The sequence below is a fragment of the Canis aureus genome, chromosome 21 (assembly GCF_053574225.1).
Source record: "Canis aureus isolate CA01 chromosome 21, VMU_Caureus_v.1.0, whole genome shotgun sequence".
Lineage (NCBI taxonomy): Eukaryota > Metazoa > Chordata > Mammalia > Carnivora > Canidae > Canis > Canis aureus.
The window spans coordinates 24,358,400-24,372,629 of NC_135631.1; the positions used below are offsets into that span (position 1 = coordinate 24,358,400).

The window sequence follows — 14,230 nt, forward strand, 5'->3', positions numbered from 1 at the left end:
AAATAAAGTCTTTAAAAATTAAATTAAATTAAATTAAATTAAATTAAATTAAATTAAATTAAATTAAATTAAATTCACTTCCTCAGTCGCATTAGCCATGCTGTAAGTGCTCGCTAGCCACATGGCTAGTGGCTACCACATTGGATAGCACAGATTGGATCTAGAACATTTCCATCCTCTCAGAAAGTTCTGGGCAGAGAGCTTCTTGGCACTAAATGGCCATAGTGAGGCCTTTTTCACTTTGTTACAGATTTATGTGTATGTTGACCTTTTTTTTTTATCATAAATAAGTAGGTGTGCTATTATCATAAAAATGGGAACACGGTGGGGGGCTTCCAAGGTAATGTCCTCTTTCTTAAGCAGGTGGAAGTTTATCATAGTTTAAGATGTGTTTATGTGCGTGTAAAACCGCCTTTACATATGTTGCATAATGAAAATGTTTAAAGATCGGGGATTAAAAATGAAGAATTTCCTGGCAGGCCAGGCTTGAGGTTGGAAGACTTTCAGCTGGATCCGGTTCCCTGCCCCAAACACCTCCCAGCTGTGGCCAAATCACATAGCCTCAGTTTCCTCATCTGACAAGATCCCTACCCGACCTGCCTTACAGGTTTAGGGTAAGGTTTACAAGTGTGGTGATGTCTGCAAACGCTCTGAACCCGAGGAACGTCCACATGGAGGTGAAGGTTCAGTAAATAACTATGTGGCCCGTGGCCTGAGGCCCGAGGGGGAAGGTACTCTGAGAGCACAGTGGCGGCGTGGAGGCCTAGCATCTTCGCCAGCCGAGTATTTTCCAGATGTCGCCAGAAGCCGGTGCAAGGGTTGCTATAGTCCCACTGCTGCCACTGCTTGGAGATTTAGACATACCGAGTTATTTTATTAATTTAACAAGCACTTAAGTAACATTTGCTCTTCGCCGCGACCTGTCCTTTCTAAACGCTTTCAGGTATGTGCTCATTTTATCCTCGTTGCAACGCTGAGGCTGTCCCCGTGGGCATGCTCACCTCCTGCAGAAGGATGTCAAGGCTCAGAGAGGTCAAGCAGCTGACACAGGGTCACACAGCCAGTAAGGAACGGGGTCCACGCTTCCTCCTTTCGTCCCTTCTGCACGCTGCTCCTCTTGCCCCTGTCAGGTGTGGCCGCAGGGTTCCTTATGTCCATTCATCTCTCTCAGGGGCGTGAGGCTTAAACCTGGCGAAGAAGTCTCACGACTAGGTGTTCCCGGCTGGCTTGGTAGCTGCTAGCTCCTGGCTGAGGCTGGCAGCGGCCGAGGTGGGGAGAGGCTGCGGGATTAGGTCAGCCTGGGCACCAGCCAGCAATTTGCCACCGGGCTTCATCTGCACCTTGGGCCATGAGCTGGGGCTTGGGGGGGTACAGACGAGTAAGCGCTGGTGCCCCTGTTTAAGGGGTTTACAGGATGGCCAGGGTGGGCCTGTGGCACTTTCCAGAAGGAGGGTCAGGGACGCTGAGTCCTAGCCGGTGCCAGCTGTCCTCCCTCAGAGACGCCCGACGAGTTGCTCTGCTCCTCCAGGCTCATCTGTGGACGGGGCCCGTCTGTCCTGTCGCCGTCCCATGTGTGGGCAGGACGCCGGGGCCGAGCACCCGGACGGCCCAGCCAGCTCACCGCTGCCCGGAGTGAGAGGCGGCTCCCATCACCTAAGTCTCAGGTCCTCGGGAAAGGAGTTGACATCCCATGATCACACACACGTGTGGCACTTAGCAGGCCCTCGTGGGGAAGGGCAGCGAAACGGATCCTCTTCCCATCGCGTGACCCTTACGGGGCAGGTGAAGTCCCAAAGTCAGCCCGTGGGAGGGCTCCGCAGGGCCGCCTGGCTGGCTTCTTTGCCTCCTCCGATGATTTGCAAAGATACCCCCCCCCCTCATTCCAGGGGCCCTTGTGCAGTCGTGGCGACTCTGAGGCAGAGCAGGCCTCTACAGGTCTGCCGGACACGTCAATAGGTTTTAGTCCCCGCTGGTTCATCCTGAAGGCAGGTGTGGGGGGCAGGGGGCTCTACGGGCACACAAGTCGGCTGTCCTTTAAGAATGTAAGAGACAGTCCCTGGCCTTCCTTTGCGGCCCAGGTCATCGTCCATTTGCCCGCGGTCCACACCGCCCAAGCCCCGTCTATCTCCAGGCCCTCGTCCTCTGCCGACAAGAGCCGCGTGTTTAATTGGGGGTGGCCCAGTGCCCCCTCCTTCTGCAGATGCAACAGCTGGGGCTGCAGAACGTGCTCCCCTCCCAACCTGAAGGTTGACACGTGTGGCCGGAGTCCCCCTCTTACCTTCGGCGTTGGTGGCTGGGGATGGGCAGTATTAGCTGGGGGGAAAGGTGGCCGTGAGAACTGGTGTGGGCTAAACCCTAAACCCTTGAGAGAACAACGTGACTGTGCCTTGGTGCTGTTTCCTTTTGACCTTCGCTTGGCCCAGCTCCCAAACTCACTTTAACTCAACCATGTGGACTCTAGGTTCCCTCGAGAATCTGAGACTGGGGGCGCCTGGGTGGCTGAGAGGTGGAGCATCTGCCTTCAGCTCAGGTTGTGATCTCGGGGTCCTGGGGTCTGCTTATGTCTCTGCCTCTCTCCGTGTCTCTCATGAAAAAATTTTTTTAAAAAATCGGAGACTGAAATGACAGGAGCAGAGGTGCTGGGGAAGGTGAGCTTTGGGCCTGCCGTTCTGCTGGGCACGTCACGCGACCTCCACGGTCCTCCACGGTCGGCGCTTGCTGGTAACTGTGGACTCGTGTGCCCCAGGTCACACAGCTGGGGACGGGCCTGGCTAAGACTCCAACGTGGGTTCACCCAAAGCCGTGGTCGTTAACCACAAAGTTAACCATGAAGTCCTGGCAGCTGCTCAGGGGACAGTATCCTTGAACCCAGCTCTGCAGGGTAAGTTAGATTTAGATAAGCAGGGAGGAAAAAGAAGGAAATCCTGGGCAAGAGAAGCAGCAAATACAGTCAGAAGCTGGGGTGAGGGAAGAAGCGCGGCATGGAACTGTGCCTGCGATGTAGGCTCCACAGGGAAGCAACCACGTTGTCCAGAGCCACCACTGTGTCCCCAATACCTAAGCGAGTGACCGGTGCATGGTGTGTGGGCTATCAGTATTTATTGCTCGAACATAGACCTACCCTATGATCCAGCAGTTACACTACTGGATGTTTACCCCCCCAAAAAAATACAAAAAAACCCCACTAATTCAAAAGGATACATGCATGTTTATTGTGACGTTATTTGCACTAGCTGAACTACAGAAGAGGCCCAAGTGTCCATCGACCGATGGATAAAGAAGAGGTGATGTATTAAGACAAGGGAATATTACTCAGCCATCAAAAAGAGTGAAATTTTGCCCTCTGCAATGACGTGGATGGAGCTAGAGAGCATTAGGCTGAGTGAAATCAGCCAGAGAGAGACAAATGCCACATGATTTCACTCACGTGTGGAATGTAAGAAACAAAATGAATGAGCAAAGGAAAAATAAAAGAGAGAGGGGGCAAACCAAGAAATGGACTCTTAAGTATAGAGAACACCCTGACGGAGACCAGGGGAGACGTGGGAGGAGGGATGGGGAGACAGGTGCTGGGGGTTAAGGAGTGCCCCCGTCATGATGAGCACCGGGTGAGCCCTGGAAGGGTTGCGTCACTTTATTGTACACCTGAAGCTCCTATAAGGCCGTGTGTCAACTATACAGGCATTAGCATTTATAAAACACAAAAACAAAGTCAGGAAAAAGAGGATTTATTGTGCGTATGAACCCACAGACCGTTGTCTTTCTCGGTAGACCTTGTGCCTCTCGAGGGCAGGGATTGTGTCTTAGAAATCTGTGGACGCTCCACAGCTCCCAGCGGTTGATAAATCGTGAACGTTCGGTAAATGTGTTCCGGTGGAATGAGTAAATGGACGGCAGCAGAGGGCTGGGGAGACGTGCCTGAGTGAGCAGGCATTGATGCTTTGGGAAACACCGAGTAAGACACATGGGCTGGCACGCTGAGGGCATAGTGCAGAAGGCCTGTAGTGCCGGGAGAAGGAGCTCTTGTGTTCTTTTTGGGGCATTAAAAAAAAAACAAACAGGTTCTTAATGCCCAGTGTTGCAGGGTCTACAGAAACCAGGCAGGGCCCAGATTTTGACTGGTGTTTATAGGAACTGGTACTTATAGGACACGATCTTAGAGATCACTTCTCTGTAGGGTGCCCTTCGCTGCCTTCCCACTTCAGGGTAAGCACAGTGTCCCCACTGAAAGGAGACCTGTAAAAACATGCAAATGGGAGCTTGTAGGGTATGGGTTATGGCAGGGTCCCCGCGTTGCTTTTCTTTTTTAAGATGTTTGAGAGAGAGAGAGTGCGCGCACGTGTGCATGATGGGGGCAGAGGCAGAAGGAGAAGCAAACCTCCCCCACTGAGTGGGGAGCCTGCTCTGGGCCTGACCCCAGGACCCTGGGATCATGACCTAAGCAGAAGGCAGGTGCTTACCCGCCTGAGCCACCCAGGCGCCCGGGAGTTGTCTTTAAGATCGTGTGTCTGGAAAACCCCAGCCAACCTCCCGTAAGAAATGATCTGCTCAACCCTAAGGTTTTCAACAAAAGCTGCTCTCTCTCTCTTTTTCAGGTATTGGCTACATTTTTGGTTTTAAGAAAGCCAGAGGGCCGGGACGCAGCCCTGGGAGCAGCCCTTCCCGTGGGCACTTGGAACCTTCTGGTCCAGAGGAGAAGCCGCCCCCTCACCCGGACCTATGACCCGCGGCTTCGCCCCCGGTCCGCCCACTGAGTTCCACGAGATGGGCTCCTTCCGCAGGCCCAGGCCGCGCTTCATGAGCTCCCCGGTCCTCAGCGATCTGCCCCGGTTCCAGGCAGCGCGGCAGGCTCTGCAGCTGAGCTCCAACTCGGCCTGGAACAGGTGAGGGCCCCGAGCAGGGCCGGGCCTGGCCTAGCGTCTGCCCTCCCGAGGGCTGTGTGGCAGCAGGTCGTGGCTGCGCGGCGGGCGGGTGACCGGGCGCACGTGTTCCCTGCAGAGCGCGTCCGCGGGCCTCCCTGGGGTAGACAGGAGGTGGGCACTGGGGGCCGCAGGGCTACGGGTCAGTGGGGCCGGAGTTTACGGTTACTGTCATGTTACTGTAGACTACTCGCGTACCCGGGGTTGGGGGGCGCATATAAGTAACCCTAAGTCCCCCGTGACCTCTTTGGGAAGATAAGACATGTATCTGTGAAAAGCCAAGCGGGTGATACGAACCGGGGACTCTCAGTACCTGTGAGCCGCAGGCGGGAGGGAAAGGGGACCCCGTGCTATTATACAGGGCCTGGCCAGTGTTTTGTACCCCGAACGTTGAGCAGGGGCTGCATCACACTGTGTCTTGCATCCCTGTGGGCTGCTGTTTTCCACATCTAGCAGTTACTCTTTTGGTGGAGTAAATACATCAGTATTCTAAAGCATTTCTGGATTCTTTGCACTTTGGGTCATTTTGGATTTTCTCATGAATGCACAACCCTTAAAATGGGGATGAAGAGGGGGCTTGGACATGCTTTGCTGTGAATGGATCTGTGTTCTTTCTCTCTTTTCTTTTTCTTTCTTTCTTTCTTTCTTTCTTTCTTTCTTTCTTTCTTTCTTTCTTCTTTCTTTCTTTCTTTCTTTTTTCTTTCTTTCTTTTCTTTCTTTCTCTCTTTCTTTCTCTCTTTCTTTCTTTCTTTCTTTCTCTCTTTCTTTTCCTTTCCTTTCCTTTCCTTTCCTTTCCTTTCCTTTCCTTTCCTTTCCTTTCCTTTCCACCTGGGTTCCTTGACAAAGACAGGATTGTAATCTGCTCCTTGCTGAAATATTGGGCTGGGGTCCCAGAGCGTGTAGAGTCCAGACTTAACTGTGGCCCCTCCAGGGACCAACCCCCTGCAGCCCAGCCTGTACACCTCACAGGACGGGGAATGGAAGGGGCGAGAGGGGCGGGCCTCCCAAAGAAGGCATAAGGTGGGCAACAGATGTGTGAAAAAGTGCTCCCCATCACTCGGCATCAGGGAAACCCAGATCGAAACCGCACAGAGATACCACCTCACACCATGAGAATGGGTAAAATTAACAAGGCAGGAAATGACGGGTGTTGGCGAGGATGCGGAGAAAGGGGAGCCCTCCTGCACCGCGGGTGGGAATGCGAGCTGGTGCAGCCACCCGGGGAAACAGTGTAGAGCGTCCTCAAGGAGTTGAAAATAGAGCTACCCTACGACCCAGCAATTGCACTGCTGGGGATTTACCCCAAAGATACTGATGTAGTGATCCGAGGGGGCACCTGCACCCCAATGCGTGTAGCAGCAAAGTCCTCAAAAGCCAAACTGTGGAAAGAACCCAGATGTCCGTCGACAGATGAAGGGATAAAGAGGATGTGGTCTATATATTTATAATGGAATATGACTCAGCCATCAGAGAGATGAAGTCTTGCCATTTGCAACGATGTGGACGGAACTAGGGGATATGATGCTGAGCGAAATAAGTCAGAGAAAGACAATTATATGATTCCATTCATATGCGGAATTTAAGAAACAAAACAGAGGAGCATAGGAGAAGAGAGGAAAAAATAAAACAAGAGGCAATCAGAGAGGGAGACAAACCCTAAGAGGCTCTTAATCACAGGAGACCAGCAGGGTTGCTGGACAGGAGGACAGAAGGGGTAACTGGGTGATGGGCATCTAGGAGAGCACGTGGGGGGATGAGCCCTGGGTGTTCTAGAACACTGATGAGTCACCTCCCCCCCTGAAACCAGTCGTACACTATATGTTAGTTAATTGAATTTAAATAAAATTTGGAAAAATGAAAAGGGAGGCTAGCCTCAGTGAAATGCTTCCAAGGTAATAGCTATTGGTATTCGCTGCCCCGTGCGGACAGGGACCCCCCGAGTGGGGGAACCCCAGACATGGGCCCAGCGTCCTGCGGGCGGGTCCCACCTCCGGCCCCTGGTTAGTGCCACTTCCAGCGGTGCGGCCACCGGGGCCGCGAGGAAGACCGGCTGGCCTTTGGCAATGCTGGGGGAGCGGGGCTGCTCTGGGTGCTCTTGCCTCGGTCTTCCCTTCTGTCCAAGGACCCTGGGAAGGAGATGCTGGATTCCGGGGGTGGACATGGGGGCTCCCGGGCTCTTGCCTCCGCCTACAGCCCTGAGCTCTCGTGGACATTGCCCCAGGCTGGCACATCCCCTAACCGGGCTCGGTTCTGTTTCCTCCGTAGCGTCCAGACCGCCGTGATCAACGTCTTCAAAGGGGGTGGCCTGCAAAGCAACGAGCTCTATGCGCTGAACGAAAACATCAGGTACGTGGACGGCGCAGCCAGGGGCTGTCTTCCCCCCGTGGGCCTGAGCTGGGCAGTGGGGCCACCCCCCTACCCCCCTGCCCCTGGGAGCCTTAGCTTAAGGTCTTTGTCTGCTTGGCTATTGCTGCTTCTGCCGACTTGGCCTGGCTCCTATGGCTACTGAGTTCTGACACCCTTATCTGTGTAGACTTCTGACCCATGGAGGGGTCATCATGCATTTATTCTTGCGTAGAGTGCCCGTAGCAGGGGGGCCCCGGGGGGGGCAGAGGGATGACGTACGGCAGGTGTCCTACGGTCTGTACATGTGCATCGTGCCCCACGTAACCATCGGGGGCATCGGGGCCGTGGGAGGTAAGACGGCCCTAGTGACTGTGACCTTGGCACGTTTACCGACTTAAGTGACTTACCAACGTCTCTGTGCCTCGGTTTCTCTTTATGTGAAACAAGGATGGTGAAACGTGCCTCCTCCCAGAGGGATTCTTGTGAAGGTGTAAGTTGAGTTGTCGTACAAATGACCCGTCGGGACAGGACGCGCGCACGCGAGGTACTGGTGGCTCTCGTTACCGTCTGTGCTGCTGCCGCCATCACTGTTAAGCGTTGGTGCTACAACCCCATAAGACGTGGCCCTCGAGGGGTTTGTTGGCTCCCAGAATCTTCCCAGCGGTGTCGGCTTTACAAGAATGTATTCACTCTGTCAGCAAATCTGTGAGAGCCTCGTCGTTGCCCAGGCACCGGAGGGGCAGCGCTGAGCCAAGACAGAGGTAGGCCCTGGCGCCCTGGGATTTAGTCAGTCAGGGAGATCATCATTCGTCAACTAATCATACTCGGACACGTAAAAGTGCTGCCGTGACAGCTGCTACGACACACCTGTTGTGATGATGACACGTCCGTGTGACTCGATTTGGCCGAGGCCGGGGCGGGGGGGCGGTGGGATATCCTGCTCATGCTCTCTTCAGGAGGATCAGTGGGAATGAACCAGGTGAAACTGCAGGTGCAAAGGTCCTGCGGTACAAATGAGCAAGAAACCAAGGAGAGGCCCACGTGCGTTGACTATCGGGGTGGGGGCGGGTAGTATGATCTGGCTTGTGTCTTGGTGAAATGAGGTCAGAGAGGCCGGCAGGGCCGCCCAGAGCACCAGGATCTCCTGGGGACGGGAGGTTGTGCATCAGGCCTTTCGATGCCCTCCTGTACTTCCCTGGGAAGTGTGGAACGTCCAAGCTAGAGACCCAACCCCCGAGTGGGTGGGACCATGAACAAGGCCATTATTTGGGGCCTGTTTACAGTTCTTGGCGCCCCGTGTGAAGGATCAGTGAGGCGTCTTAAGAGCTCTGCTCTCGTTAAGACCTTCAGGGCTCAGGAGGAAACTGAGGTGTGTTTGGATTCCTACCCAGGAGCTCAGATGTCGCGTAATGGTTATACAAACGTGGGAGGGGACAACAGAGCTCGTCTAGCCCAGGGCCTCCTTTTACAGAGACGGAAACTGAGGCCCCGCGCAGTCGAGTGACAGGGGCAAAGCTGGGTCAGCCAACCCCTGGGTTGCAAGAGCTCGACTTAAGATCCTGGCCTCTCGGGGAGGGTTCTTCGGCCCACCGTGGACGTATAAATAAATAACCCGGTGACTCAGGGACGTACTCATTGTTCCTCACTTTGGGAGGCTGATCCTGAAATTGTACTTAACATTTTTGTCGGCAGGCAGCTGGGGGCCCCTGCCGATTCCTCTGGCCGCGTCGCGTAGCCCAGGGGTCACGAACTCAGGACCTTCGGGGGCCCAGCGGGTCTTCTGAGTGGGTGAGGCCGGCCTCAGGGCGCAGAGACGGGCGCGCACCCCCAGCTGAACAGGGATTGCCCTGGCGGGACAAGGACGCAGGGCCCGTGGCATGTCCACTTGTTTCTCGACCGGAAATGAAGGCTTTTATGTGAGATTTCCTGGCTTTTAAATGTTGATAAATAATCCGAATTCCGCCCCCCCCCCCCCACCAAACATTAGCACAGGTCAAAGCAAACGCATCTGTGGGGCGTCGCCAATGGGGGCTGTCGTAGTGCCAAGGCCGCCTGGATGGAGGCTCCTGGGAACACCCTGGGCACCCCTCGCACACATTGGCCCACTGGACCCGCCTCACAGCCCTGCGAGGCAGCCGGTGTCCTCGTAGTTTACCCGTAAAATGGAGGATAAGAAAAATAAAATGACTCTCATCCAAGGTCACCGAGCTATAGAAAAGGGTAGGGTTGGGACTCGAACCCCCGGCTGACTCAGACACTGGGTATTCACTTGCCCAGGCTGCCGTAACCAGCCCTGCAGACTGGGTGACCTACACCGTAGACGTTTCTTTCTCACGGTTCTGGTTGTTAGGAAGTCTGAGGTCAAGGGGCCCGCAGATTCGGCTCCTGGGAGAGCCTGGTTCCTGGCGGCCCGCTCGCCGAGCCTCACAGGGCCCCCCCTTTCTGTTTACAGGCTCTCCCATTTCTTCTGACGAGGTGGCTAAGCCCATCCTGAGGGCCCCGCCCTCATGACCCCATCGAGGCCTGATGACCAACCACCTGAAGGCCCTGTCTCCAACGCCAGCATGCCAGGAGCGGGGGGGGGGGGGGGGGGGCGTCCTGGAACATAGGAGAGTGGCAGGGACATGGATCCCTCCCTAGCGACACCTGCGCTCCCCGTACTGTATCGTAGGGTTAGAGGTCTTAGACCAGAAGAAAGGTTGGTCGGATGGTCTTGGTCTTTGTCTTCTTCTCACGACGCCTCCAGGACCCCTGTTTCATCACGTGCTGTGCTTCCTAACGCCCGTCTGAGAAGCACGACGCCCCCTCCCCGATTCCCCCTTCCAGTGTTGGGTCTGGGCTGGGGGGAGCGGTTTGCTGGCCGGTCCTTCCTATAGTTTCGAGGCACGTTCAGGCTGGTGGGAAACCCGTGTGGTCGGGGTTTGACACGGACCGCCCACGTGTGACTGGAGCCCAGGAGAAGTCAAAGCAGAGGTCCAGGTTCCCATGGTCTGGGCCTTCTCTGGGCGAGTGGCGAGAAGTGGAGACGGGTTTTACATCACGGACACTCAGAGCCTGATTGAGAAGGTAGGACGCCAGCTGGGCGGAGATGCATGGCCCGGTCCCAAGTGGACTACGGGAGCCGGCCCGCACCTGCACCCACGTCTGCCAGTGCCTGCGTGGCAAGCAGCACAACTGTCCCTTATTTCTGCAACCGGAATGCCTAGACGGGCCTGCCACTCTCTGGCTAACCTTCACGTGGACGCTTGGGTTTTGATTTTCCTTTTCTTCTCTCTTTTGGAAGCAGGCCTGTAAACTTGACAGGGTTGAGGCATGCCCAGTACGGGGAGAGGGGCGCAGGGGAGGGGGGGCAGGGGCACAGGACATAGGAACGTAGCGCAGAGAACGTGGAAGGAGACAGGACTGGTGATTGCCGAGCCCTCTTGGCGATCAGTCCTGACAGGTCTTTGTGCCAGGAGGATCTGTGCCAAGTCCAGTAGAAATTTTTTTTTTTTTTTACCTGTTAAGAGAGTTGCATCCAGGGCACCCGGGTGGCTCAGTGGGTTAAGCATCTGCCTTCGGCTCAGGTCATGACCCCAGCGTCCTGGGATCAAGGCCCTGGGTTGGGCTCCCTGCTTGGTGGGAGAGTCTGCTTCTCCCCCTGCACCTCCCTGCTCCTGCTCGCTCTCTCTCAAACAAATAAATAAATGTTATTTTTTAATAGAAAGTAGTGTCCAGATTCAGAGAGGCTGGGACTCAAGATTGGCTGCGTGACCTTGGGCAAGGCACTTTGTTTTTCTCGGTCTCTGCTTTTCTAAAACGGGAGTGATCACAGTCTCCGCCTCACGGTGGTCGGGAGCACTGAGATAATGCTAAACACGCCGTGAGCGCGCATCCAGTGCGTAGTAGATGTTGAGCATCGTCATTCTTACGCTTGTGAAGTGTGGGCGACAATGAAGCGATAACACGATGGGCGAGCGCCGGGCAGTGTGACTCACCGCGTGGACCGTCTCGTGTAAAGATTCCTCCAGCGGTTGGGATGCGGTGAGCTCACCCCGAACGAGAGATGGTCCAGGACAGGGCTCCTCCGAGAAGGTTCCGGACTTGGAAGTTTGGGTGAGGAGCCAGCTGTTTCTCCTTTCCGCAGAGAAAATAACGAGAGGAAATGACTCGGTTCTCCGTTCCACTCAAGCCAAACGGTAATAAACTTTGATGGATTGCCCACGTCCAGAATCGGAGCGTACGTAGGGTGGTTTGCGTGGGTCGCCGCGGCCAGCCTTGGCCTTCTTGCCAACGGCGTGCCCGGGAAGTGTGAACTCATTTAAACATTATTGATGCAAAAAAGGTTGACCGGGAAGATGAAGGTTTCGTGTGACTAGGTGTCAGAATGCGGTCATCACAAGCCATTTGGTGACTTTGGCCATCGAAAATGAGCTCTGGCGTAAATTTTAGCAGGTAGGCTGCGGGGTAGCGGTGAGAAGGACCTTTGGGCGAGTTCAAAAATACGTTATTAGTAGATCAAGGGGAGGATGTGGAGGCCTTTTTTAAAGAACGAATTCATCAGGAATGTCACACCTCCACGAAGCAGCACATTTCCCCCCCGAATAAGTCCGGGCACACGGTCAGTCGGCGTGAGGACCGCAAGTCAGAACTGCCTCCGACAGCAGGGCTCGTGTATTGTCATATCCCCAACAGCAAGAATATGACCCTTGAGGAGAGTGAGAGCCTTCTAGTGGGACCCGCGCTCGTCACGGTCCACGACGCGGCCTGCCCGAAAATCCCACCTGTCCTGGCTGGTCCGGGGTGCCCTCTGGGTTTGCATTCCCTGTGGGGCTCCACCGTGGCTTTGAACACGCGGACGCGGCTGCAGTTCGGCAGTGGTGGGGGACATGCGTGGGTCTGAGGTTTGAGTTGCGTGAGCTCTCCTGGGAACCAGAGTAGCCAGGCCGCCTGACACCAGAGCACGTTCTTCTCGAACATTCCTTTCAGCCAACCAGGCTGGTGATTGCGTGTGACTACAAAGGGTAAGAAGGGTTAGAGGAGTCTGCGAGACTCATGATTTACATTGATTGGCACTTCTAAGAGCCCATGCACGTGCTTTCTTGCACTTCTTGGTTAGTTTGCGGGGTGGCGGGTGTGGAGGGAGCGGCCACTGGTCCCTGTGTTCATGCGGTTGGTGGATGCTCGCGGATGCTGGGCCAGATCCTGGGCTGGGTTTGGGGGAAGCCGTTGAGGTAGGTGGTTCTAGCTCTTGGGGAGCTGCCTGCAGAGAGAGAGAGCGGGGGTTGCAGGGGCCCCTGCGGGGTGTGATGGCACCAGGTCGGAGGGGGGTGCTAGCAGAACGCGGGGCGCCGGAGGGGTGCCCAGGATGGGCCCATAATTGTCTAGGGGCAGGTGATACCTCAGCTGAAACCTGAAGGGTGAGCAGGAAAGGGTCGGGGCAGGAAGGGCAACTGAGGCCATAAGCTCCCTGCCACTCCTGTCTCCAGGCCCTCCCGCCCCTGCTCCTCCCCAGGAGGACTTTTTTTTTTCTCTCTCTCTCTCTGCAGAAATGAATGCTCAGAGGCGAGGTTTCCGGAAACCAGAGATGAGTTATCTGCAGCTGGCCCGGGGCAGGAAACTCACATTTTCCTTCTCTCTCCAACCACGCTGCTTCTGTTCTTGTCGGGAGGGAGGCGGCGGGGAGGAAACCCCAGAGATTTTCAAGGAAAGAGGAGGTTCCAAGAAACCGTGCTTGATCTTTGACGGCTCCGAGTTGAAATGCCCTCCTTCTGAGTCATGTGGCTGCCCGAGCCCCCACCCCGTCCCAAAAGGGAAAACGCACCTCCGGTCTTCCCATCCCCGGGAGGGCGTCTGCTGACGGCAGGGAGCCGGGACGACTCCCCCCGAGTTGTAGAGCGGCTCAGTAGCCAGGCTGGGATTTGAACCCGAGCCTCCCGTGTTCTTAAACACGTAGCAGGTAGGTGGCCAGGGTCACCCAGAGCCCACATTGTCCAGGTCCAGGCCCGACGTCCCGGGGCCTCGATCGGCTTCCCGATGCTGGCTGGTGAGCAGGGCCTGGGCTCCTGAGGCCCCTGCTGTGGGAGGGCTCAGGGCGAGGTCTCTCTTGGGCCTAGGGCTCTGCCTGCGTCCCTGCGGGTCCTGGTGTCCCCTCTGGTGGACACGCTCGCGTGGCTTTGGGGGCGGGAAGAGTAGGGAGAGGGAAGTGGCAACTTGGAAACTTCTGGGGCTGGCCCGTGTGGTGGTGGCTGGCCTGCACAGTGTTTAGAAATGTGGATATCTCCCGTAAAACTCCAGGCCTCTCTGGAAAGTTCACGTTGGGCAACACAGGATGTGCAGTCAGGCCCGGAACAGGGGGCGCCAAGGCCCGGCTGCTGGTTTCAGGGGAGCGTGCTACGGCCTCCGCTGTCCAGGCCGGCCGGCCGCCCTCACCCGCCTCAACTACCTGCCCCCATGAGGTCCACTCGTCTTGAGTGACGGCCTACGTGTCCGGCCCCGGCCAAGGCTTGAGCATGAGCCTCCTCATCTGTGAGATGGGGTGGATTCCTCCCACCCACGGAGGCGGCGGAGGACTAGCGGGGCTGCGGGCCAGCTGCCTGGCGTCGTGTGTGCGGCGGGATGAGGAGGTCGGCGCTCCCGGCTGGCTCCCAGCGGAGCACGTGACCCTTAATCTCGGGGGTTGTAAGTTCAAGCCCCATGTTGGGTGCAGAGATTACATAAAAATAAAATCTTAGGGCAGCCCGGGTAGCTCAGTGGTTGAGTGTCTGCCTTCAGCTCAGGGCCTGATCCTGGAGACCCTGGATCGAGTCCCACGTCGGGCTCCCTGCAGGGAGCCTGCTTCTCCCTCTGCCTGTGTCTCTGCCTCTCTTTTTCTCATAAATAAATAAATAAAATCTTTAAAAAATTTTTAAAAAATTGAATCAAAAAAAAAAAAAAAGGTCAATGGAAGCTCTTTTTGGGTTTCCTCCATCTTTTTTTTTACCGTC

General features: G+C 55.6%; 1 protein-coding gene across 12 annotated transcripts in view; it reads left to right on the forward strand.

Annotated features, from left to right (window-relative positions):
- Positions 1–14,230, forward strand: part of PRR5L (proline rich 5 like) — a 141,984-nt gene that overhangs the window by 86,265 nt on the left and 41,489 nt on the right. For 11 of the 12 annotated variants that reach the window (XM_077863629.1, XM_077863627.1, XM_077863630.1 and 8 more), the window contains 2 exons: positions 4,596–4,883; positions 7,185–7,265. In XM_077863629.1, the coding sequence (XP_077719755.1) occupies positions 4,720–4,883; positions 7,185–7,265 (245 nt within the window). In that variant the 5' untranslated portion in view covers positions 4,596–4,719. Of the gene's footprint in view, positions 1–943; positions 1,064–4,595; positions 4,884–7,184; positions 7,266–14,230 lie in introns of all 12 variants that reach the window. The other variant, XM_077863631.1, reaches the window with a different exon arrangement.